The 27121-nt window shown below is 45.4% G+C and overlaps 1 protein-coding gene across 5 annotated transcripts in view; it reads left to right on the top strand.

The window, feature by feature from the left end:
* The window catches only part of RALGAPA2 (Ral GTPase activating protein catalytic subunit alpha 2), a 1651508-nt gene that overhangs the window by 638075 nt on the left and 986312 nt on the right, over positions 1 to 27121 (top strand). For all 5 annotated transcript variants that reach the window (XM_069234346.1, XM_069234347.1, XM_069234343.1 and 2 more), the window contains exon 14: positions 8559 to 8670. In XM_069234346.1, coding sequence (XP_069090447.1) covers positions 8559 to 8670 — 112 coding nt within the window. The remainder of the gene's footprint in view (positions 1 to 8558; positions 8671 to 27121) is intronic.

Genomic DNA, 27121 nt, shown 5'->3' with positions numbered 1-27121 from the left:
ACCTCCACCAGGTGGTCATTTGATATGAATGTAAGTATTATCCAAAGGAGGGAGAGATGCATGTTTGGTGCTGTTGACCATTGCATTGATCTAGGCTGTGGAGGGATCATATTTGAATCACTCCCAGATTCCTAACTTTCAGTGTGTAAGCTATAGTGCTCCTAATTTGACTGCCCCCACTGAATGGCAATTAGATTGATTCTTGTTCCACCAAATTAACATTTCCGTTCTGGTGATGGAGACTCTTTCATCCCAGAAAACACTTGTTCTAGACAGATGGAAATGTTAGTCTGAAAGTAGTTTTGAATGTGGATTTGGGTGTGTTTAGCATACCTTTGGAGGTTCAGTTGGTACTGCTGCATGAGTTGTGCTAACAGACATATGCAGATGTTGAAAAGCAGATGTCCCTGATAACCCATGGCGGTATTTGACATGACTCTTCCATGGAGGAATCTAATTCATACTTGCTGAGTGGAGTTGGCGAGAGAGAAAACAAATTAATTCCAAGAAGGACACATTAAGTCCACTTCTTTAATCTGTTTAGCATTATGAAATGGTTTACTATTCTCTTCTGATATTAGCTCTGTGCCTTTTGTTGGCCTGACCAGTGCTTACTGGTCGTGAAGGATGGTGTTTAGTTTGATGTAGTCTTGAAGCTCACTTGTAGCCCTCTTCTCTGTGATCTTGCTGGGTTGGGTAGATTGGAGGTTGACGGGTAGTTGGTCAAGATTTCCAGGTTGACTGACACCTTTTTTGGTAGTGGTTTGATGGTATCCCATTTTAAATGGTCAGGTGTGTCTCTATGCAGAAAGGGTGAATTGATCTCTGTTGTAACCTCTTCTTTGAGAGATGGAAGGAACTGCTTCTAACATGTCGCTTTAGAGGATTACACAACTGTGTTGAAAGTGGTATTGGGAAAAATATAAAGAAATTAACCTTGACTAGCCATATTTAATCTGTCCAGAATTATAATAACAAGGCTTTGTATGTAGCACATTTTACATACAGATCTATATGTAGGGCACATTTTGTGTGGTAGTTTTAGCTGTAGTCAGCAGTGTTTTCTAGTGAAAGTGATTTGTTAAAGCTTGGTGCGCATAGTAGATGTTATCGCTCACTTAAACATTTGATTTTGCCATACGTGTACACACATTCACTATTCTTTTCTATTTCAATCTGTTTATTGTTGTGCATTACATAGCCTATAGTAACAATATGAGATTGGTATGCACATTTTGCGCATTAGTTAGTAGGAACATTGTGGTATGAATTGCAGATCATATGATAACAGTTTCAGGCACATGTAACTTTTGCAACATCTGTACCCGCTCGACTACCTTTGTCAGGCAGCTGGTATTTCCGCAGGACAGTGATGTAATCATACAACAGTTACAAACAGATGCTCCAGGACATGGATAGGTATGTAGTGTATAGTGTAATTAACAATACACTGTAGTTTATGCATATAGCGAGAACATTGCAAACAATCTATTCCAAATGCGACTACATAGGAGCATACCCATAACAAACATGCCTACACATGCTACTTTACATTTCTATACCCTATTGTAGTTCAGGAAAGGATTTGTGTCATCTAAATGATACATGACAAAAACACCCAGGTGTAATGCAGAGAATGCCAACGTGTGTCAGAGAGCCTCGCAGGTTCATAAAGAAGAATTTTGGTTAGTGCCCCCCATCAGTCTGTGATAGCTGCGGATGGCCGCGGGTCATGTGATGTTGATACTTCTAGGGAGTCTGTGTGGAGGCCCACTACTATAGCATCACCTTCACTGGCCATAGTTTGTCTGCTTAGTCCCATTGTGTCCTCGCACCTCAGTGCCACATTTTCGTCCTGTGCCCAGTTTGTGAGTGAGCAAAGCCAGGCTGTCAAATGGGGAGGATCAGGCGACTTCCACCTGCGTGTGAGCAAGCGCTTAGCTAGTAGGAGTCCTAAGTAAAGGAATCGAGATGTAAGCTTATGTTTCTTGCTTCTACTGTACAGATCTAATATGCATTCTTCCCAAGTGTTAGGGATGGTTCTGTCTGTGCAGTGCATTATTAGACGATGCACTACTCCATCCCAATATGTCCGCAGGTATGACCAGGCCCATAGCATATGCACTATATACTCGTAAATCAATTCACAGCTTGGACAGGCGGTGTTTGATGAGTTGAAGTACCTCTCAATGTTGAAGGGGGTGAGGTACACCCTATGCACAATGTACAACTGGATTAACCGAAACCGGTCATTTCGCGGGGCTCCTCAATATAATAGACCATTCTTTATCTGAACAAGGGCCGACAAGATGCAGCTCCCATTACTCGCGCTGGGATGCGAGCAGTGGAGCTGTGTGCGTGCACAGCGAGCTGGCGAGCCAGTGCACTAAATGTCGACCCACGCCCATGACATGGAAGTATTGTATGGTTAGGTGCATAGGTGGTTCGCTAGTTATCCTCTGCCCCACCGCCGCCACTCTGCGCCATGGAGGGAAGTGTGCAGTAAAAATTGCCCAGTTGGGTAGGCTTGTTGCCGCTGCCAGTGCATCGTATGCGAAGAGTGCCACGTCCTCATACAAATCTCCTATTATTAGCACTGCCGCCGCCATTGGGGTCACCTCCGCACAGTAGTAAAACCGTTCCCTTGGCAGTGTACCCTGTAGCAGTAGAGCCAGAGCATAGAGTACGACTGATTTGGTAATATATCAGTTATGCCTAAAGCATCTGTACGCCACAAATAATAGTGTTGGAGGTAGAGGGTGACGATTACAGGTGTGGAACAGCCGATGCACTCCATCATGGATCCAGGCCTGCAGCAATGTGGCAGTGTCTGTAAGCTGCCGCGCGGCCAGCCGTCTCGCAACCCACTGGAGCTGGGACACTAGGTAATATTGCTTAAAATTAGGGAGAGCTAGACATCCCCTCTAACCCATCCGCAGTCTGGGACAATTTACTAAGGGCCATGCAGCATCTGGAGTTGCCCCGTACAAAGCAGCTGATGATACACTGGTAAGGGTAATGGCTGCCAGAAGGCCATCTTGGCAAGCAGTGATGAAACAGCAGGCGTTAGATTGCTTTCGTGTAGATCCAACAATGTGTGATATATTTGTGGAACCAGGTATCTAAGCGTGTGCGGCTGCCAGACCAAGTGTGGTGCTAAGGGAGATGCTTCAGGGCTGGGGGCACATTAGGAGAGCAAAAACACACAAGATTCGGCCTAGTTAACTTTGAGCTCCAATAGTTCGCCGAACTGATGCAAGGCAAGAGTGATCGACTCAGGGATGGTTGAAGTCTCTTAAGTACACCAGGAGATCGTCCGCATAGTGAGACAGCATGAGAACTGTCCCTAGAGGTATACCCCAGTCGCATCCCAACACACAATGGGGGTGGCCAGGGGTTACACCGCCAAGGAGAACAATAGCAATGACAGTGGACATCCCTGACGTGTGCCTCTACCCACATGAATGGGCTCGGAGATCAGCAGACCTGCCCTCACCTTGGCAGTGGGAGACATGTATAATAGGTGAACGAGTTTAAAGAACCATTCCCCAAACACCTACCGAGGCAGGACCATGAATAGGTGCTGGTTACATTATAGGGGCATACTGCGTTAACCGGAAGAAGTATCACAGGTGGGCTGATGTGCTCCTTGCTGGTACGAACCCATTTTGATCGGGATGCACTAAACCTGGCACCAACAGCGACAGGTGATCTGCCAACACTTTTGTCAAGATTTTATAATCTGTGTTTAATTGCGCCAATGGGCGATAGAAGCTCAAGGCCGTGGGGTCCTTATTAGGCTTTGGTAGTGGAATGAGGAGTGCCTCGTTTAGGGAGGCTGGAAGCCTAGAGGTGTCCAACACTGCTGCATACAGCATGTGCAGTTGGGGCACCAGGAGCATGGCATAAACTCTGCCGGAAGACCATCAGGACCCGGGGTCCTACCCATCACCAGCGATCGTATCACTTTGCGTATTTCAAAGGGTGTGATTGGGCTATCCAGCTCCTCCCGGTGAGCCCTAGTTAGGGAAGAAAGGGGTAAGGTGGATAGATAGGAGGCAATGTCCTCCAATGTGGTTATCATAATTGAGCAATATACAGAAGTATATCTATTAGTTAATTTCCAATGTATTTCGTGTTATGTGTATAGAATAGGGCCCTCAGAGGAGCGAAGTGCCATGATGGGGTTACCCGTGCATTCACATCGGATCAACCTCGCCAAGAAGGAGCCATACCTATCTGCCACTGCATGTGCTTTGGCCGAATGGGCTGCGTAATTGTGACAGTGCAAGCGTTCAAGCAAGACTAGATTCTCGCTCTGCATTTCGGCTAGTCTGCATCGTCTGGACGGGTTCATTTTCCAGGCGTAGCAGCCTCTGTTCAATAATCAAGAGTTCTGTGTCCAATTGCCGCATTATGTTCCAGCACAGACCCATGCAGTGCCCTGCAGCGTAACCTTGAAGGCGTTTCATTCTGTTGACTGTGTTGTGGTAGTATCAGTATTAAGGTCAAAATATTAAGTAATCGCTGCTGCGACTGACTCCCAAAAAAGGGGTCCTCCATGGCTGCTGGCTGTAAGCACCAGAGCAGGATAGGAGACAGGCTTAGCGCCCAGTCTACTTGTAGATATTGGGGGTTCTGATCAGAGTGTGTGTGGCAGAGGTAGTCTATCTGAGTGATGTTTGGGAGGACATTATGTGTGGATACTAATCTTTCAATTCTCGCATGTAAAGAGTGCGGCACCGAGTAGTACGAATAGTTTCTAGCAGTGTCATTGCGGTGTCGCCAAATGTCTACTAGGTCCCAGTTGTGGAGCCATTTGCGTAATGCATGGGCGTTAGAATAGGCAACAGTGTGAGGCAGTGGGGAGGACCAATCCAAAGCTGTATCAATCACACAGTTAAAATCGCCTCTGATAAGCCATGGAATATCACTCCAGCGTGAGAGAGTTTGTGCAAGCGACTGTAGGAAAGGGGCTTGCTCCACGTTAGAGGCATAGATGTTGCCTAGGAGTATTTGAAGGCCGTTCAATTTGCCCATTACAAACACACTGCAGCCATCCTGATCTGTGACCACTTTATCAGAGGCAAATGAGGAATAACCAGTGGCGTGCACTTGGCCACACCTGTGCCTCGGTAATCTAGTGACTTCTTGGTGCATTAGGTGTGATTCCTGAAGGAAAGATATATTTGTGACATGTCTCCGGAGATATGAATGAATAGTGTATCTACACTTGAGGGTGTGGACCCCGCAGACATTAAATGTCAAAGCCTTAGGAGTTGCCATGGCAATGAAAGTGGATATTGAGGGGGGTGTACTTGTAGTGTGGCACGAACCGTGTGTCGACTTATGATGGATTTATAGAGAAGGTGTGGAGTAAAGCAGCGAATATATGGTTATCATGTGTATGACAGTGCATATAACAAACAGCAAACAAATACAGAACAGGCAATACCATATGAGCAGTACACCAACCGAGTGTCCACCCAAACTAGTGTGTATTGACCGTGGAACAAACTCACTCAAATACTATATATCCGGGGGGGGGGGGGGGGGGCGTACAGTCAACAGGTTTTAACACTTTGGGACCCCAATTACTGACTGTAAAGAGCATCAGCGGACCAATCAATATAATTGCAGGGAGTTGAGTAGCTGTTTCGCCCTGCCTCTTCAGCTCTGTAACGATAGGGAAGTATTGGGCGCACAAACAACACTTTTAGGCATAATATATTTGTTTAGAAGAGTCCATTCTGTCAGAGTTCCTATATTGCAGTATGTGGGAAGTTAACTGACTGGAAAATGTGAGCAGGGCTATATTATGTCATCAGCTATTTTCAGGGTGACCTCAGGGGGTTGCCCTGACTCCATAAGAGAAGGCCTGGTGGACACTGAGTTTTTGTCACTGGAGGAACGAAGCAGGTCGTCCTCGGGATCAGTTAGGCGGGTTTGATCTATAATGTTGCTGAGCCTGTCTATGTTCTGTTATAATTTCCTCCAGGTTTCGTGTTGATTTAGATGCCATAGGCCGACCTTCACCGGTTCGGCACTGGCAGCCACCATTCCTTCCTTCAGTCATATTTGTGCCTGATTGAGAGTATCCGCTGGCATGCAGGGGGTTTGTCTAGCCATTGCTAGGCGTCTTCCGCAGAGTCAAAGGTGTGTGTAGTGGTCCCTGCAACTATCCGAAGCCATGCAGGAAACAAGAGGGAGTACATTAAGTTTAGTTTGCAAAGTCTCCTTTCACTGACACGAAAGAGCTATGTTGCTTCTGAACTGCTATGGTGTAATCCGGGAAGAATATGATACATGCATTAACCACTGTACTGTCCGGGAGTTTTCTGGTCTTGCGTAGGATCGAAAAATTGCAGTAATCACAGTACCATTAGTTGGGACCCGATGTTATCGCTCAATAGTTAAGTATTGTGACAGTGCTTGTGGGGGGGCACTGGGGGAGGTGTCTCAGCCAGCGTTCCATATATTGCGTAGCTTCCTCCCCTTCTACATTCTCAGCCCATCACGCAGACATTATTTCATCTTGATCTCTGCATTTTTAGCCCTCCATTCCGGTATTCTTACTTGGTCTTGCAGTGATCGTAGGTTAGAGGCCTCAATGCTGGTCCCTGGTTGAAGGCCTATGAGGGTTTTCTCTGCTAGGACGACTGTCAGCTAGGTTGCGGTGATCTTCGTGTAGTAATGTCAACAGAGGCCACACTGTCAATTTTAGTTGCTAATGATGCTCTGGCTTGCTCTATTGCTGCCAGTACAGTGACCAGCTTATTTTCTAGGGACAGCGATTGGGGTGGACACATTGCTGGCATGCCGTCCGCTGAAGTAGCAGAGGAGGCCACCGAGGGATGCGCCACAGCGGCTTGCGTGTTGCTACGTAAACAGCCCACGCTTGACGCCGTCCTCAAAGGCTGACTTATGAAGATGTGGGTCTGACAGCAGGTTCAGCCGAGATAGGACTAGTGGTGAGGAAGAAGGGCACCAACCTTGCATGATTTGCAGGTGATCCGAGCTGCACAGGTTGCAGATTATGAGGAATGCTTTAGCAGGTAATTTGTTCTGCTAGGTGCCGTCTAGGGCCCGAGTATGTCCCCACCTTACAGTGCAGAGGTAAGGTGGGCCTGGTGGCAGAATGCGCAAGCAATGTTAGCAGCCTCATAAGAAAGCCCAAATATGGGGCCACTGCACTGCGGAATGGGTAGGCGGAGACCGGGCACAATATCCATGTTACTAATATTCAAAGCCGCGTATAGTGCATCGATGATGGGGTTTCATGATTAGGACAGCATGACCATGCCAGCGCACTCTTGCTCACCCAAGCGTCTGAGTCAGATGCCAGAGCAGCCGATCTGAAGTGGGCTGTAGCCAAGGAAGGCTGCTGAGCGGTGATCACAACTGCACTACTCCCCGCAAACTAAGGTATTCAGTTGATTCACGGATGGCTGACTGGCATCCACATGCCCAGTGTCAAGTTTCGGCCCACACAGGGTTGACAATAGCATGCAGTTTCGTTAAGGGTGGAGGGATAAGTGCGGTGCCGGCTTGGGTCCTACACGACCCAAGGGCCCTTTCCCCCTTGTGTCAATGGCGCAACCACCCTGGTGTGGATTAGGGCTCAGACTCACTTGTGTTCTGTCTACTTGGTAAGTACAAGAGCTCCCCGGGCACTTATAGGAGAGCCCTCTCACCAACCCTCACCTCCAGTGCCTCTCTCCTCAGTATTCCCTCTGCCACAGGCCTTCCTCTGGTAGGCCAAACCACGACTAGACCAGCTGTGTGCTCCAGGCCACCTCCGATCACGGCGCAACCCTAGGAGGGAGCGCCAATACCCGACGTCTCTGCACGGCTGCAGATCTGGGTGGAGTCGCGCCACTGCCCGACACGATTCTCAGGGTAACTTGGGGCACAGTGGCAGCAGGAGTCTCCTGCCTCCCGCATGCGGATCAGGCTGTGTCCAACCACGTGGGGCCGCAGCGCTCTCCTTGGAGGCGAAATGTCTGGGTCCAAACGACGCATGGCAGCCTTCCACCAGGTTCATGGCAGCACCATCAATCTCGGGGCCCGATGGGTCCGTTCATACCTTAAATTTTATCGGATAATGGGGCCGTGGCTCGGAGTTCATTCAGAGAGCTTCCGCCATCCTGAACCAGGTGGCCACACCCCCCTTCACTATTCTTTTTAATGACTATGTTCAGTCTGAATTCTAACAGAAACCTCGTTATATCTGTTGCGAATCAGGAGAAACTAATAACTGGATTATACTCCTTTTGTTTTTTTCCGAAATGTGAATCGTCACAGGAATGTGATTTACCAGTTATGATGCAGTTTTCTTATAACCTTTGTTTGAGTTTCTAAATTACCGTTTAACAATTACAAGCAACTGAGTAACAGTCATGACTAAACTAAACCTGTGTCGATCGTTTATCCTTCTTATGAGAGCTGTTCAAATAGCCTTCAATTGCCAAATTAACAGAACCTTGCAGTCATAATTTTCTGTCACATATTCATATCAATACACAATATCTAATCTAAAACTGTGATTTTGGTTTCAGGGAACAGATGTTGCAAATACTGCTCAGAATAACAGAAGCGGTCATGCAGAAACCAAAGGATATCCAAAACAAAAATGTGTTTTCTCAAAGCTTGGCAGGATTACTATTCAGGGTAAGCTGTTTTAAACATCTGTATTTAGGTTTTAGGATAAAGAAATACAAATGGTAGACCACAAACAAATAATGAAGAAATACAATAGGATGTCTGTTAAATGATACAGGGTATTTACATAATCTGGTACAGGTGGAATTTTACAAAGTGTGCCACGTAATGAAAATCGTAAAATATGTACACTTACACATTATCATTACTACTAGTTACGAGTGAGAAGGACATTTCACAAAAAGCAGACCTATAAATTGTTAGACATATAGGACAGTAACGTTGGCTGTTTTTGTGCAGTTTAATGATAAGCTAAACATGTTCCTAGTTAAAAAAAAAAAAAAAGTATGATAAACTGACAGCTTCTAGATTTCAGTCTTGACATCGAAATATTTGTAGTAAAGTACATGAATTTTGAGAAATGGATAAGTTGCTTTTAGCAGTGTCTAACAATAACCCTTAACCTTTTCAGCAGTTTTAGCTGTTAACGGAGATCAAATCTTGACTTTGTAATTTAATATCACTTCGTGTTTACATTCAAGCAAAGTTTTTTTTAATATTATAGATGTCCCTCTTTATAATCAAAAAAGCAATTATAGCGACTATGGGGGATCTTAGTTAGGTTTATTTGAGCCATCTCTGTTTTATACCAGGTATACACCAATGATTCACTTATTTTTGTGTGTTTGTCCTCACCTTGAAACTATTTCAGTTAAATAAACGAGTTTACTTGTATAAATCACGTCAAGTACACTTATGTCCTCTCATCATGCGTTTCTTCTTAAATGCGTTCTCTTTTTGATTTTCCTCATTTGAGCTAGTGAAGAGTTGGGGGAATAGACATTAAATGCAGATTGGTGTATCATGAGCATTCCCCTGCTCACTTTGAATGATCATGCCTTTTCAACTTTCTTTTTGCATTACTTTAGTATTTATGCCCGTTACTCCTGAGACTCCTCAGTCCTGAGCCTCTTTAGGGTCGAGCCTATGTATCGCTTGCGAGACGCTGTAGTAGTTGGAAAAGGGCTCGGAGCCCCGCCCATGTCACATGAGTGTCTTTCATTGGTTCGTGAGCTTGTATTTTAATATGTGCTTGCTTTCATTAGTGGACGACATGCATACATCATGCCTTTTCCGGTGTTTAGTCCTCCTCGAGCGCAGCGACCAAGTACAGAAAATATACAAGGCTCGCTGTTTTCCGTCTGGTTTGTGGACTACTTTTTCTCTTTTTTCGCAGTGCGATCTCGCTTGTTTAGCAGCGTGATCGTGCTCGTTTTTTTTCCATTTAATGAGGAAAGAAAAGTCCGGTTGGTAGTTTACAACTGCTAATAGCTCTAACTCGGAGAAATGCGAGACCCGTTGCATTACAAATGCTTGTTTGTGTTTGGGGCACTTCACCCTTAAGCTTTCATTTCCCCCCACCCCAATAAAGGTAGCCGGGCCAGATTTCTGTCCTTTTAGTCCCACATGTTGAGGTTTCAAAAGGTACATAGTTTGTGGATTTCCGTGAAATAACAAAACAAAAATAGCCAAAATACAGCAAAACTAATGCCAAGCAAGGCGTTGTACATGTTTTTTTTTTTTTCTAAAAATGGCACCAGCAGCCGATTTGTTGTGCAAAGCTCTCCCTCTTCCTAGCCGTCTGGAACAAGAGTTTAAAAAACACAGAACATTTTCTACCACTGTTTTTGTATTTTTGTGAGTGGCAGTCGTTTTTTATGATTTCTGCCTGCTCGCATTTTATACTGGAAAGAGAAGTGAAATACATGGGTGAACAAAGAAGGCTACACTTTTCTGAATAGTAGACACAATTCGGAATTCAGCAAGGGGTCATTTCTGTAGATCGCTTATGGTTTTCAAAACGAAAATAACTGTTGAAATAAAGAAAGAATGGAAGAAAGGGGGGAAACAAAGAAATAGGTGACAACCTTTTCATATGTAATTCTTTGCCTTGATAGGAGTTTACAAAAAATAATTCGCCATTTCGTCTGTTAGATGGTTGTGGTCTCAGTCATACATCGTGTCTGGTGGTTGTCTAAAAACGTGGTATCCAGAGTCAACAACTGAGCTACAGATTATAATGATTATTCATTACGTACTCACCATGCATAAATTCATATAATAAAATCTAGTGAATAAAAAATGGGTATTCAGGAAACCTATGCATTTTTGATATGGGCCCAAGCTACTGAGTTTAGGAATAGTTATTTGTACGACTCTGAATTTGGGGTTACCCAGACTCTCATATGGTTCAGATGGCATTTTGCTAACTTCATTCTTTATTGTGCACTGACTTACATTTGAAAGTTACAAATCGAGGAAGATTCAATTGATAGCAACAAATGTTCTGGTATTTCTATGCTTCGTCTGATAAATATGCGACTGGAAAGGCTCCAAAGTGCAGGGTGGCGACATAAAGTTTTCATCTTGACAATTGACCCATTTTTTGTTGACACTGATAGCTGTGGTATTTGGACCTGGCTGCCACCAAGGAAGGTCTGCGAAACTTGGACTAGACTTTCTGGGTAGTCCAGGGAGGTGTTACTTGAATGAATCCCACTACTTTTTTTTCATTACCCAGAGGTATTGGGGGAGAACGTGGACGTCTCATCCTACTCATTAGAGAAGTTATGAACCCATTTCCATTTGTGCTGAATGTATGTAGAAAATAAAAGTTTGTATTTATTTAAGATGTTCTAGAGTGATGTTCAATTTACAATTTGTCAGCACATATTTTTTCTAGTAATTTAATATATTAGTCACTGCATTTTACCCTTCAGCTTGTTCAACATGCTGCAGCATGATTTGCCCATGAAACAAAGCAAACCCTGATTATATAATGTGCCATAATGGTGTACTCTATGCACTTTCTGTATATGAAAAATTAAGTTTACTGTCCTTTTTTATTATAATTTACACATAAAATGTAAATTCGGGGTATCATTTTAATTTGTAAAGTCAGTGATGATGTATCCCATATTAACATCTGAAATCCAAATTAAGAGACTGCTTCAAAAGTGATCTCTCTTCATACTGAATTGTATCCCTCCAAGTATAGGCAATTTGTATTTGGCGTGGGTGAAAAAGAGGATGATCTTGTGTCTTTCTTGGATCATAGTCAACTGTGTTAAATATCTTGAAGTTTGAAAATGAAACCGTAAATATTACATCAGAGTATCTGGTTTGTCATTTTCATAGTCTGAGTATGAACTGATTAATGTTGTAAATGTGTATCTTTCTATGTGCAATTGATTCAGTGTGAATTTCGATGGGGTTTTCACCCTGAAAAAAACGACTGCATTATATTTGAAGTTGCCATCAAATGCAGTATTGTTTGGAACAGTGATTTATTGCAGGGTTATTGCAACTTTCAGAGTCTGCAACACTTATTTATATGAATTTATTATTTTATCAAGCCTTTTAATATCGCACATTTGAAGTCTGGATATAACACCACTTCACAAAAGGACATACATAAACACAGTAGATAACAATATAGAACGGAATACGAAATGCCTTAAATAAAGGTCATCAGAAAGTAATACAGTTACATACTGAGCATTCCTGACAATCGACCTAAGACTGTTCAGTGTCAATGTAATTTTTTTTTCATTGTAATCAAAGTATGTGCAGTCAGACTAAAAAAAGCAATAGCATTGACCATTGAACTACTCGACTGTGGACTGTCATTTTGTGTGTGGTGAATGGGAACGGGCTGATGCCTGGAATGACATTCTACACTAGCACCCCACCCCTTCTTGACATGTTCACATCCCTGAAGAGTGGTTTGCTGTTGAACATTGTTCTTGAGTAAAGTTATTATGATCAGAGTCTCGTTTGTGCTCCAACCTCGGTGAGAAATGTAAGGAAAACCTTGTTGTCATGTTCTTGGTCCTTTCTGCTGGCTAGTGCAAAAAAAAGCATATGCCTATGGATCCCTGTTTGACCAAATGAGATGGGGGTCCAAGGTCAACATAAAAGTACAGATGTACGTAGAACTAGATTAGACTGAACTACTTAGAATTAAACTTCTGTTTCTATCTAGACTATCCTGCTAGACAGTGCCCATGGTGACACAATTTAGATATGTTAAAATATTAAATGTGTACAGCATGCCCCCCCTCCTAAATGTTGTAGAATATACTCCTGTATGAATTGAAGATGCAGTCATATGGCGTGCCTCCAGGAAACCTACCTCACTAAAAAGTGAGTCTAGTAAGTCATTCATGTCGTGGGAGGGGTAAATATTTTTACAAACCACTCTGCCAATGGGACATTCATCTGACCAGCTCTTGAAGTCCCATGTGTTACTGGCACAAATTAAACAGTCAGTGAGGGGAGTTTTGTCATTATAAAGGCTACCTTAAATGGTAAACCAATATCACAAGCAAAATCATCTTTCAGTTCTTCATGTAGTATGAAGCAAACCACTCACATTTAGTTCAATTTTCCTTAAGTGTTGCGACATAGTTCACAATTTCAGTCTGCATATCATTGACAATATTGTTTACTTAATTTGCATCAAAGCCTGTTGGTTTGCCTTGCTATCCACTACATGCTGTAGTCATCCATCAGAGTATTGATTCCCTGGGTGAGGTTTTGTGGGGCAGGACTAAACGGTGACATTGATGCTGGATTCATGGGCTACGGTTTTGTTTCGCAAGATCTTATTGCATGTATTTTCATGAATTAAGATTTTCTGTTGTCTCTAGAATGTCAAGGTATGTCAATTCGGAGTCATCCACTTGGCTAAAAAAGGCACTGATGGCATTGGTTAGATAACTAAGTTTCACGGCCTCAGTTACATCAAATAATTCAGTGACTGTGTTTTTCATCAAATATGTGTTTGTAAGAGTGCATATTGCTGGGTGTTAATGTATTATTGGGTTGGCATGTATGTGAAGTACTGGGGGGAATTGGAAGATTGGGAGCTGGGTTGTGTAGTTTGTAGAAAGGCAGAAATAGCATTATTGCTGTACCTATATGCTACGTCTATAAAAAAAATAAGAGTGGGTGTGAGAATGGGAAAATGCTGGGGGTAGTTGCTGAGCGAATTAGGTGGGATGAAACGTTGTTGGGTGTAGAAAAAGGTGAGAAGAGGTCTCTTGTGTGAGGGAAGTGAAAGTGCTGCCTCTGATGCTTGGGACAGAGAAGATAATTTGAGAGATTTCTCTGAAGAGAGGAGATGGTATAGCTGTTGGCCAGGTAATTGAAAAGGTAAGACAAGAAATTACCATTTCATGGGACCCAGAGAGGAGTTGTGTTGGAAGGACAGATGTAGGTAACGTGATATTCTGAAAAAGAGGAGAGTGAACACATTGGAAGTGTGAGGAATCTGGTAGAGGCCAGTCAAGAATAGGTCCATTATTGGCATAGGAATGAATTTGGGGTAGAGGACGGTCAGATTGATTCTGTCTGGAAGTAAGTCAGTCCTTCATTAGACTGCTCATGGCGAGAAAGTGTAGTACAAATTTAAGGTTTTCATCCAAGAACTGAATCAAATTCTTCCCATTATTGAAAATAGAAATGCACTTTATTATTGGTGGAACAATATAATGTTTATGCCCCTAGGACAGTTCTATTTTTCACAAGATATTTAAAAAACTGGCAAAGAGGTGAATCCATAGGTAGGTCTTCTGAGAGAAGAACATAGGGTCCGTTTATAGGTTCTCATGTTTCAAACTGTTGTATTGGTCTGGAATCAGAGAATCTTACACTTGTCCATCAGTCTCTGTTTAAAATTCTTGGTGGCATTCTTGGATAGATTAGGTTGATACAAGATCTTTTGGGAGCTTAATCATAATTTAATCAGATAAACATCCTGTAAGTATCAAGATGGCCAGACATGATCAGGAATTTCAGGAGGTATAATACAATCTTTGTTGATAAAAATCCTGGAGGTCCATCATTAATAGAAAATTGAGGGTGGGAAATTACACGAGAGTACTCTGTTTTCAAGTAGAACAATCAGAGCAAAGGCCATCTTACACTATAATCTGCTTTCTTTTTAAAGGTAATAATAAACGGATAAGCTCCAGTGGGTTTGAAGGAAATTCTTGTTTACCTTTTTTAACACTGAATGACTAAATAAAGTTGGCTTTGAACTGGAAATCTTATTTCCTTTGACGATTCATGATTTCTAAGTGTGGTTTGGCCTGTTTTCTGTCCATAGTTCAAATCATATCCCTGCAGGGGTGCTAGGTTCATTTATATGACAAATATGACATCTACCTCAAATTCTATTTGTTTGTGAGGACTTAAGTGGTTGTTAGGAGGAATAACTGCAATTATGACTGTATTATCTGATAGAGACTTCTAGTTGCAGATTCCTTACCTTAGAATTTCCCCCAGTTGTCAAACTGGATCCGGAGATTTTTCTTCGAACAATACCCTTGCGCGTCGGTAGGTGGCGCGGTCGACTCAGCAGGCATCGTTGGCGTTGTAGTCGCTGTGATGACGTCAGGAGTAGTACATAGATGCCGCCCTCGTGCAGTGACGTCAGTTCTTTTCTTTCCGCGCCACGCGCTAATCCGGAGAAGAGCTACCCTGGCTATTTTTTGGACGAATTCGACCGTTTTGAGGAGTTTTTGTGTGAAATTTGGTACGTGGAGGATGTCCACGACAAGGCCTCCTGCGTCTGGGTCGCCTCTGCGCTTCCCCGAGTTTCCCGGAACCGGAGCGACTCCCGGCCAGCTTAAAGAGTTTTATGAGGCCATCTTTGGGCGGTCCGTCCCCGATACAGCGCCTTCGGGCCCAAAGGGTTCAGCTGAGGGGCCTTCGGGTTCCGCGTCGGCGGATTCGGCTCTGGCCACTGAGGTCACCTCCGGATCCGCACCGGTGCCAGTCGCACCCTTGAGACCTTCCACAGCGCCGGGCCGATTGTCAACCCTCCCGACGTCGGTAGTGCTCACTATCGACATCGACCCAATTCTTATCCCCGACGACTCACCGTCGGCTGACTTCAATGGGGCCTATTCGCCCCAGGTCGGATTCGGACCCTTTTTTTATGGGTATGAATATGGGGAGGGATTGGAGGAGTCCCTGGACCCTTATTAATACCAGGATGACCCTTCTGTGGACTGCGCTCAGGAATTGGGTGAAGCCAGTGGTCTGGATACTTTTCCTGACGCTGGCATGCTGTCTCCTCCTACCGTGGTTATGGCGGAGGGAGCAACTTATGGTATGGTGGTCAGTAGGGCAGCTGAGGTCCTTGGTCTCAAGCTTCCCCCTGTTGAGGTCAGGTCTAATCTCCTGACTGAGGTGTTTCAGCCTGGGGCTTCTACTTCAGAACACCTTTTGCCGTTTAATCCCTCACCGATGTCCTTTTGGGTACCTGGTCCAAACCCAACACAGGGGCTCCTGTGAATAGGACTATTGCACGCCGCCATCGGCCCGCTCCGAACGACCCTAAATTCCTGTCCCAACACCCCATGCATGAGTCTTGTTATCCAGGCTTCCTCTTCTTCAGGCACATTTCCTTCCGCACCCCCGGATAGGGAATCCAAAAGGCTGGAACAGTTTGGCACGAAGTTGTTTTCTTTCTCCAGTCTCGCGATGCGGTCTGTGAACACCGCATGCCTTTTGGGCCGCTATACCCACTCTTTGTGGGATACGGTTGCGCAAGTCCTGCTGCAGATACCGGAGGAGGCCCGTGCTATCGTCTCCCAATCTGTGAACGATGGGAGAGATGCAGCAAAGTTCACAATCTGTTGTGGGCTGGACACAACCGACTCTCTGAGAGGATCGGCTGCTACGACGGTGGCCTTACGCGCCATGCCTGGTTGCATACTTCTGTTTTTTCTGGGGATGTCCAACAGTCACTCATGGACAGGCCCTTTGATGGCTCACGTCTCTTTGGAGACAGTGGACTCTGCCTTGGAGAGATTCAAGGAATCCCAGGCTACGGCTTGGTCCCTCGGTCTTCCCTCTGCCCCTCGCCCCCCACAGTCCGCTTTTCGGCCCTTTCGTGCCCACAGAAGGGTCTCCTTGTCACGTCCTTCACCCAGCCACTGTGTCACCCACGCCGTTCAGCCTCTGCATGGCTGGGGACGCGGAATCCCACGTTGCCGTCCGTCAGGGAACCTGCGGTCTGCCCAGTCCACCTCTGCCCCTGCTGCAGCCTCCAAATTATCCTAGTCCGTTCCCTCACTCCCGTCCAGTTGGTGTCAGGATTTTATATCACCTGCCCCACTGGGAAAACATCACCACAGACAGGTGGGTTTTGCAGATAGTTCGAAAGGGCTACTCCCACCCTTTCAAATCTGCTCCACCAACCATGCCACCATCCTTCAGTCACCTTCCAGAGGATCATTTGGCGCTTCTCCGCCAGGAAGTTGCAGCTCTCTTGGCCAAGGGAGCTATAGAAACGGTTCCTCTGCCAGAAGTAGGTTGTGCTTGTTATTCCCACTATTTTCTGATACCAAAAAAGGACAAGGGCTTATGTCTTATCCTAGACCTCCGGGACCTAAACTACTTCCTCAAGAAGGAGAAATTCAAAATGCTCACCCTGGCTCAGGTTCTGTCTGCCTTGGACCCAGGAGACTGGATGGTAGCGTTGGACTTGCAGGACTCTTATTTCCACATCTCCATCCTGCCTTCCCACAGACGTTACCTATGATTCGTGGTAGGTCATGAGCACTTTCAGTTTACTGTGCTCCCCTTCGGCATTACCAGCATCCCTCGGGTGTTCACAAAAGTGATGGCAGTGGTTGCAGCTCATCTGTGCAGGTTAGGGGTCTCAGTCTTCCCCTACTTCGACGACTGGCTCTTGAAGGCGGACTCGCCCCAGAAAGTCGTCTCCCACCTTCAGACTATGGTGACCCTCCTGCACATGCTGGGGTTCACTATAAACGCGCTGAAGTCATACCTGACTCCCTCTCAGACGCTCCCTTTCAGCGGTTCTGGACACAGTGCAGTTTTGGGCTTATCCTCCCGAAAAGCCAGTCCAAGACATTCAGGCTATGATTCTGATCCTTCAGCTTTGGTCTTGGGTTTCGGTGAGACTGACTCTGAGGCTTCTGGGCCTCATGGCCTCCTGCTAGTAACACATGCCAGACGGCATATGTGGGCTCTGCAGTGGGACCTGAAGTTCAAGTGGGCGAAACATCAGGGGAATCTCTCCAACATGGTCCAGATCTCGGAGGGGACTGCGAAAGACCTGCAGTGGTGGCTTTCGAATCCTCATTGGGTCCACAGCAGATCCCTCTCCACATGGGAGAGGCGGAGATCAGAGGACTCTGGTCTCCGGTGGAGTCTGGGCTCCATATCAATCTTCTGGAGCTCCAGGCGATCAGGCTTGTGTTGAAAGCATTCCTTCCCTCTCTCAAAGGGAAAGTGGTGCAGGTGTTCACGGACAATACTACTGCTATGTGGTACTGCAACAAACAGGGCAGAGTAGGGTCCTGGACCCTTTGTCAGGAGGCACTACGCCTCTGGACATGGCTGGAACATCAGGTGGTTCAACATCTGGTGGGTTCCCTCAGCGCCAGAGCGAATGAACTCAGCCGTCGATGCACAGCCAATCACGAATGGCGTCTCCATTCGGTGGTGGCTCAAGGTCTCTTTCAGCATTGAGGTGAGCCTTGGTTAGATCTGTCCGCCTCTGCAGAGAATGCGCAATATCAGCTGTTTTTTGCGTTGGATTTTCCAAGGTGGCACTCACTGTGAGACGCTTTTTGTCTCGAGTGGAACTCTGGCCTCATTTTCGCCTTTCCGCCTATACCTCTTCTGCCCAGAGTTCTCAAGAAAATCAGGAACAACCGGGCCCAAGTCATCTTGGTGGCTCCGGACTGGGCACAGAGAGTATGGTATCCAGAGCTATTGAGCATGTCCATCGATCCTCCACTCAGACTGCCTCTTCGGGCGGACCTTCTGTCGCAGCAACAGGGGACGGTTCTTCACCCGAAACTGTCCAACCTCCGCCTTCATGCGTGGAGATTGAGTGGCGACAGTTGACAGTTTTTGCCCTTCCACCTGAAGTCTGCAATGTTATCTTAGCAGCCAGGCGTCCATCAACCAAAACTGTGTACGCCTGTCGTTGGAATAAATGGCATGGTTTACCAACAAATCCGTTGATCCCCTTTCTGCCCCTCTGTCCGAGGTTCTTCAGTTCACTCTTTCTTTGGCCCAACAGGGCTCTGCTTTGTGCACCCTTAAAGGGTATTTATCTGCCATTTCGGCCTTTCTTAGGCTACATGATCAGCCCTCACTCTTTAAATCTCCTATTGTGAGTAGATTCCTAAAAGGAAGCACCCATTTATTTCCTCCTACTCCATTTATCATGCCTCAGTGGGACCTCAATTTTTATGTGTACTCCCTTTGAGCCAATGCATAATTGTCCCTTGCGGCTCCTCACCTTCAAAACTGTCTTTCTTGTTGCAATCACCTCTCAGGGTGAGTGAGCTTCAGACCCTTTCCTCAAAACCTCCATACTTGTCTGTTGCACACTAAGGCTTCTTCCCTTCCTAAGGTGTTTACAGCCTTTAATGTAGGCCAGTTCATCACTCTGCCTACTTTCTACACCCCCCCCTCATCCTTCCCACGAGGAGGAGAGCCAAACCCAAAAAGAACGTTCTACCTCAAAAGTAATAAAGATTTCAGGGTGGACGATACACTCTTTGTTGGGTATGTGGGTGCGAAAAAAGGGAAAGTGGATGGGTGCTTCTTTGCATCAAAATGTGCTACACTTTGGCCAAGAAGCAGCCTCCTGAGGGCTTGCGTGCTCATTCCACCAGAGCAACTGCTGCTTCCACTGCGTTAGAATGCTGAGTTCCTGACCTTGATATCTGCCAGGCAGCTACATGGGCGTCCCTTCACACGTTTGCTAAGCACTATTGTCTGGACAGTCAGGTCCGTCGGGACAGCTACTTTGGTCGTTCGGTCCTGCAGGACTTCCTCGTGTGATGTTGGTTCATAGTCCTCCACAGAGGATGGCATTGCTTTGGTATCTATTCTAAGGTAAGGAATCTGCAACTAGAAGTACAGTAGATGTACAAGTTACTCACCTTCGATAATGACATATCTGGTAGAGACATTCTAGTTGCAGATTCCTTACCGCCCACCCATCCTCCCTGCTCGCGAACTCATTTCTAGGGGCAGGGATTACCGCTTTCATGTCCTTTGTTCTGGCGCACCAATATCAGTGTTCTTAGCGGCTCTGCGCTTTGGTGTGGAAAGTCATTAAAAGAAACTAATGTCACTGTGCGAGGGCGGCATCTATGTACTACTCCCGATGGCGATAACGACGCCCACGGAGTCGACCAAGCCACCTACCGGCGCTCAAGGTTATTGCTCGAAGAAAAATCTCCAGATCCAGTCTTACGCCTGGGGGAAATTCTAAGGTAAGGAATCTGCAACTAGAATATGTCTCTACCAGATCTGTTGTTACCGAAGGTAAGTAACTTGTACTTCAGGCTTGGGACTTTGAGACCGAGACAGTTTTTCTGTATTTAGACTTTTATCACAGGCATACAGGATAATACCCAGCCCACATACTCCTTTATGCATTTCTGGTAAATCCGAGGTGTGAATTGGCAGGGCTCCTTATTTTATCAGTGATGCTCTGTTTTTAACTTGTGACTGCTGGACTATGATAAGCAGCAGTGGTCGGTTGATGGGTGAAATTTCACACTTAAGAAGCCACAAAAATGATGAATGGAATTGGTAACTAATATCATTTGTGTCTCATCAGAGTCTATTGTATTTCATCCCCTATGCCACTTCATTCAGAGATCAACCCCTGACCAGTGTCGGCAAGTAAGGCCTCATCAGTTAGGTGCAGGTTCACACCTGTGCGGCACAGCAAGCCCATGTCTTAACATACCCGTCGCTCATACCTACTACTCTAAATCTGATAGAGACCACTAGCCACAGATTCCTTACCTTAGAATATACCCCAGTCGCCAGACTGGCTCTAGAAAATCTTGAGCAGTACGTGAGTGCCGGGAGGTGGCATTGTTTATGTCCTTGGTGAAAGTTATGTGCGCTGTGCCTATATGGACGCCGCCCCATCAAGGTCACATTTCTTTTCTTTCAGCTCCATTCGAGCTACCAATTTCCCTCTTTTGCACTAAACTTTCAACATTTTGTCCAATTCTTTTAAGCCATGATCTCCCAATGTGCTAGAGATGACCCCTAAAAAACCTGTGTGGTTTAAACCTTGTGGTTCCTGTCCCAGACAGATGTCTTTAACAGACCCCTATGTACTTTGCCTCTGGTTCCTGGAGTAAGGTCAGGACTCCAAGGCGTGTGAAGACTGGTGAGCCATGAATTCCCAAGGTGCTTCAGGAGTGATCCCTGAACCTCCTGACTGTCTGACACCAGTCAACTCAGCAATGGTTCCAGTCATGTGGCAAGTCCTGGGTCTGTGTAGTCATTCCTGTCATCACATTCAGTCATCGATCAAGGCACACAAAAAAAAAAAATATATATATATATATATATAACAAAGCGAAATGCTTGTCAACCTTGCCATACCGGTCCAAGTCACCAGACGAGGTGCGGGAACCAAGGTCATCACTCAAGGGCCGTCTTCGACTCATCTGCCGCAGAGCCTGGGTCTAGGTCTGCTCTGAGCTGCCCCCAACTTCCCAGAGCTGGGCAACCCCAGAGAAGGGAGCTTCCTTTACCATAGTGGTAGGAAGGTGGCTGAGGTCCTGGACCTTATTCTGCCTTCAGTGGCAGTCAAGACAAACGTCTTGACAAAGGTGCTTCACCCTTGAGTCACCCCAAAGAACCTCTCTTCCCTTTAAATAAGCCCTCACAGATGCCCTGCTTGGGGTACTGGCCCAGCTCTGCACAGGGGACTCCTTCCTGGTCAAGTCACTTGTTGCAACCCATTTTCTCTAAGGTCTCCAGTAAGTTTCCACCTAAGTCCTTCATCATGCTGGGACCTGCACTTGATTTTGACTTATTTATGTGCTCACCATGCGAGCCTATGCAATGCTGTTCTCTGCATCTCTTGACCATCAAAACAGCCATTCATTAGCGTATTTCAGACACTCTGTGAACCTTCTTTACATGTCTTTTCCCCCCCCAGATAAACTGCTTCTGAGAACACGTACCTCTTTCCTACCAAAAGTGGTGACACCATTCATGTAGGACAGACCATCACACTGCCGACCTTATTTGCTCTGCCTCACCCTTCCAAAGGTGAGGAGAGACTCCCCCGCTTGGACCCAAATAGAATGTTATCATTCTCCATTAGTTGTATCAAAGAGTTCCGGGTGGGTGATCTACTCTTCATTCATCGGGGCAAAGAAAGGAATGGCTGTGCAGAAAAGGACCTTCTCAAGAAGGATTGTGCTCTGCATTAAAATCTGCTACACACTGGCCAAGAAACATTTCCCTGAGGACTTGAGAAATTATTCCAGTAGATCAAAGTCAGTGACCTCTGTGTTACCTTATGGAGGTCCTACCTTGGGCATCTGTCAGGCTACGATGTGGGCGCCTCTGCACACTTTTCGTGCATTACTCTTTGGACAATCATGTCTGTCGTGACAGGTACTTTGCCTATTCAGTCCTCCATGAAGCATAGTTTAAATCTGTTCGCAGATGACCCTCCTCTGGGGAAGTATTGCTTAGGTATCTATTAGGTATCTATTCTAAGGTAAGGAACCTGCATCTCAAACAAGTTACTAACCTTCGGGAACACCTTATCTGATAGAAACTATCTAGCTGCAGATTCCTTACCAACCTTCCCATCCTCCTCTCTCTGCATATAGATTTATTTACATAGGATGACCGTTGTAGGTCATTGTGTGCACACTGGTCCATCAGCATTCTTTCATGGCTCTGCGCTAATGGCACAGAAAGTTAATGCAAAAGAATCTGATGTTAGTGCGTTAGGGTGGCATCTATATGGGAACTGCACTTGTCACTTCCAGTGTGGATGCTGATTCGAGTGAATCCCTCCACCCCCCACCTACTGGTGCGCAAAGGTACTGCTCAAGATTTTCTGGCTCCTGTCTGACACCTGGGAAATATTGTAAGGTAAGGAATCTGTGATTAGATAGTCTCTACTAGATAAGGTGTTACCGAAGTTGAGTAACTTATTTGACTGGCATAGTTGCAGAATAAAGTCAGGTCACTCAAAGGTTCAATATGGTCCCTAATGCTTACATGGAGGAACGGTCTGTTGACTTAAACATCCTTCTGGGATGCCTCCCTAGATATCAAGAAAAGAGGCAGGTTTCTCTTACTCCAGTTTTGGATGACTAAGGGGGTAATTTTTATGTTGGTGCTATGTATACTTCGTCACAACAGAGTATACATACAGCCAGTATGAAGGTCCGCCTACCCTGTTTGAATGTGGTCACACCTTTAGGTTCGACACAGCAGATATCACTTTGTCTCTGCTGTGGCCAATCTCTCAGATGGCTCTTTGGAAGTAAGGGCTGTCAGAGAAATGGCTACATGTCCACCTTCCCAATTTAGATGGGTGGACATGTAGTCAGTTTTTACTGGTAATAAGAAACAGTAAAATTGTAATAATACTCCACCCACCATGAGAGAAGGCTTCCATGTTGAGAGGAGCATTATTTTTTCTTTACAAAAAAAATACTGTTTCCTGTTATGAACTGCGGTTCCTGACAATGTTTTTATAAATGACCGCCTGCATAGTGGTCATTTATACATGAGGTGGGCGATCTCTCATCCTACGGAAAGAGTAATTTACTCTGTCTCCATGGAGGAACGGCAGGCTGTCCTCCTAGATTTAAATCAATCTCTAAGTCACTATTCTTATTCCTCATATAGCAAAATATGACTTTCTGTTGGAGGAAACTTATTATTCTGTTAGATACTTCTAATTGCAAATTCCTCACCTTTTGAATATTCTGATACACCGCTCTCGATTTAGAAAACATAAACAGCAACCTGGAAGCGGCAAAGTGTCACTCCACCCACATTGGTTTCTTAACTGTCCTGAAAGTAACAGAGCCGGGCCTCATACAAGGACTGCCTCTGTATGCCGATGTCAGTTCCTTTCTTTCTGCACCTTCCCATGCTGATCTGGAGTTTTGCTCAGTCTCTGACGATTTCCAAAACTGTTAGACAGTTTGCTAGGGAGCAATGCCTCATCAAAACAACTATAACTTTCAGAAGGTGCCAGGAAGCAGATGTTTGCCATGGACTCAAATAAGCTCTCTGTTTGGTGCTTTAAATCCAATCAAAACTTCAAGTCATGTGACAAGTGTATCCTCATGCACCCAAAGGCTATCTGGAATCTGCAGGCAAAGATTTATACAGCGGAACATAAGATAAGGCCAGTGTTAAGGCACATCGCTCGCTTGAAGTCACAGGCCTGGTCATTGTCCCTATCGTGAAGCCATTAATTCCCCTGAACGATTGACTTCTTACTAGAAGTCACTGGGTAAGTTGAAGTCCAAATGCAAAAAGACACAGTGGGACTTGCCCCCTACTGCCACCTTAGTTCAAAATAGAAGACTTTAGGGCATAGAGATGAACATTTTACCCCCTCGAAGTCATCTATTCAAGAACAGATCTGTTTGCTGGTCCTGGCACTTCCCTTGTTCCCTGGGCCTGTTGTTGACTCTGCAGCAGATCTGCCTTCAAGGAGGCCATGCTGCAAATATTTGATGCAATTTCAACTCCCTATGGCTTGCCTTAAGGCCCCATATAGCCACAGGTGCATACAGTTAAACTACCACTGGTGGGCTATTCTACAACCAAATATGCCCCATTGGGACCTTTTACTATGCGTGTACTGACTCCATTACAAACTTCCACACTGGTCTCAAAATTCACATTGGTTCTCAATGCACTGATGCGAACACCGATCCTCACCGGCGCTGATGGAAACCTGATGCAGAGGTCATGTTGGACCTCAAACCGACATCAGCCGTAGCTCCACCAGTGTTGCACTATGCCTTTAATGACACAACTGTTAGCAGATGCTTCATTCACTTTTTTGGCTCTGATTCTAACCATACCAAGAAGGTTCTAGGTTTCCTCAGGATATTGCTGATTAAGAGGGGGTTGGGGCTTCTCCCCACGCAATATACTGATGATGCACAATGCTTAGATTTACAAAATGCTAGTTGGCTAGATACCTTCCCTGACACAGAGCCTGACTCACCACGAAGGCTACCAGCAGAATACAAAACCTTTTTTGCAGTGGTGGTCTGAAGTGGATATGAGGTGCTATATCTGCAAGCGCCCTCCATTGAAACAAAAACTGTTCTCACTGAAATTGACAAAACAGGGCCAATGTGATCTGAGCCTTTACTACCAATTAGTGAGTCAATCAATGATGCTTTGATGGGTACACGGTTAATTCATTGATTCTTGATTGCAAGTCACCTGGCCAGTAGCCCAGCAACAGAGACCTGCTCCTGTTGGCATTGGTTAAGAAATCAAACACCTTGTTGGGCAGGCTTCCACTAGCAAAGTCAGTTCTAATTCCTTCCTGAACAATCCTCCCAAGGCAAGGTGGAATCTAAGAGGATTGATGTATTTGTTTAGAGGTTTTCTTCTGCAAGCTTGGCCCTTAGATCCAGAAATGCACTATGTTTAATGTATAAGTACATGCATGGTCTGTGGAATATTGCTAGTGATATCTTGACACCCATTCCAGGGGACCTCCGTTCTTCTCTGACTCCGATGATAAATAATGGGCTGGGTGCAGCGTACTATGTAATCCGGGAAAGCCTAATTACTAATGATTTCACTGGCAGGCTGTTGCCACCACTGTTGTGCATAAGAAGACATGCATGGATGAGGTCACCTGGATTTTCTGGCGATGTGCAAGCATCCTTAGTAGATTTACCTATCGATGAGTCCTGACTCTTTATGGCAAACATGTAACTCAACCCTAGAAAGATTTAGAGACAGTCGAGTCACTGTACACCCTCTGGGATTATTGACACCAACAAATCATTTTCTTCATTAATTTAAACATTCCAGAGGGTAGTCCAGAAGGCTAGTTTATAAGAAAAATAAGCCTTTCCAACCAGTGATACAGCAGGGCAGTCCAGTCTTTCTTGACAGAGAACGTGGCACCGACAGACATCACACAGGGCAGCAGCGACACTAGTCCTCCATTTCCTCCTCCCCTGCTGTAGCGGCTATCAAGTCTCTTCATTTATCATCAGTGGTTCCTGCAAAGTTGGTGGGAGGCAGGACTCAACATTTCAACCTCAGCTGGTCTACCATTGCGTCGGATAAATGGGTGAACAGATCATTCAAAAGGGTACTACTCCTTACCCTTCGATTCCTCCCCACCCCAACCTTACTCCCACACCAGAACAAACTTCGGAGGGACCCGTGTCAGTCTCTATTCAGGAGGTAAATGTGTTACTTCCCAAGAGTGCCATTGGACAGGTACAGGACTCTGAGGAGAAAGGCGAAAGATGCTTACCCCGATATTTCCTCATCCCACAAATGCTCAGCGACCTCGAGCATGGACCTTTGTCCATTTACTACCTTCCTGCTGAAGGATACATTCAAGATGTTTGCACTGGGTCAAATTCTGTCTGCTCTGAACACAGAAGATTGGATGGTGTCCTTGGACTTGCAGGACATACTTGCATTATCTACATTTCAACCAAGTACACTTAAAGTTTGCTGTGCTCCCCTTCGACCTTATGGAGGGCCCTCCGGTGTTCTCAAAAGCGATGATAATGGTCGTTACCAGTCTTCGTAGATCAGGAGTACTTGTATTTCCACAACTCAGTCAGTCATGGGCCATATCAAAAAGATAGCCAACCTCTTGACACCATTGAGGTTCTCGATCAATGAGCGAGAGTCACCACCTAAGACCCTTGCAGAGGAATCCATTTATTGGGCACTATTGGACATAATGGGCATAATGATGTTCAAGCCCCACCCTCCTAACCCCCTGCCTCCAACACACACACACACACACGCACTTTAGACAATCTGGGATATTCAAGATATTCCAAAGTTGACTACATCTTTACACCACCAGCAAGAGCATGCAGTGTCAGCAGTTTTGCTTCTGGTGTTTCCTCCAAAACAACCACTAGGAGACACATTTCAGGTTGGATGCTTCCCCACTGCTGCCTCAAGTACTGAAGAAGATCAGGGAGGACCAGTGACAAGGTATCTTGATGGCCTTTGACTGAGTCAGAGAGTGTGGTACCCCAGGCTTCAGAGTCTGAGTAATTCCCTTCAATACAACTACCACATCAGGATGACCCTGCTATCTTAGCAACAGGGCAAGGTCCTGCACTCAAATCACAGAATCTGCACCCACAGCTGTGGAGATTAAACTGTGGTAGTTTGAATTTATTTTTACAACCAAGTTCATGGTTATAATCCTTGCTGCCAGATGTCTATGTCCATCTACACTGGGATAATTTGTTGCCTGGTGTGGTGCCCAGAATACTAATCTGTTATAGGCCAAACTTTCTTATGTTCTTTTGTCTGTCCTTTCTTTGGCCCAGCTTGACTTTGCAGTTGGTTCATTGAAAGCTTACTT

This window comes from Pleurodeles waltl, chromosome 5 (genome assembly GCF_031143425.1).
Source record: "Pleurodeles waltl isolate 20211129_DDA chromosome 5, aPleWal1.hap1.20221129, whole genome shotgun sequence".
In the NCBI taxonomy this organism is placed as follows: domain Eukaryota; kingdom Metazoa; phylum Chordata; class Amphibia; order Caudata; family Salamandridae; genus Pleurodeles; species Pleurodeles waltl.
The sequence above is the reverse complement of the archived record's forward strand: the minus strand, read 5'-3'. Positions and strand labels throughout refer to the sequence as shown.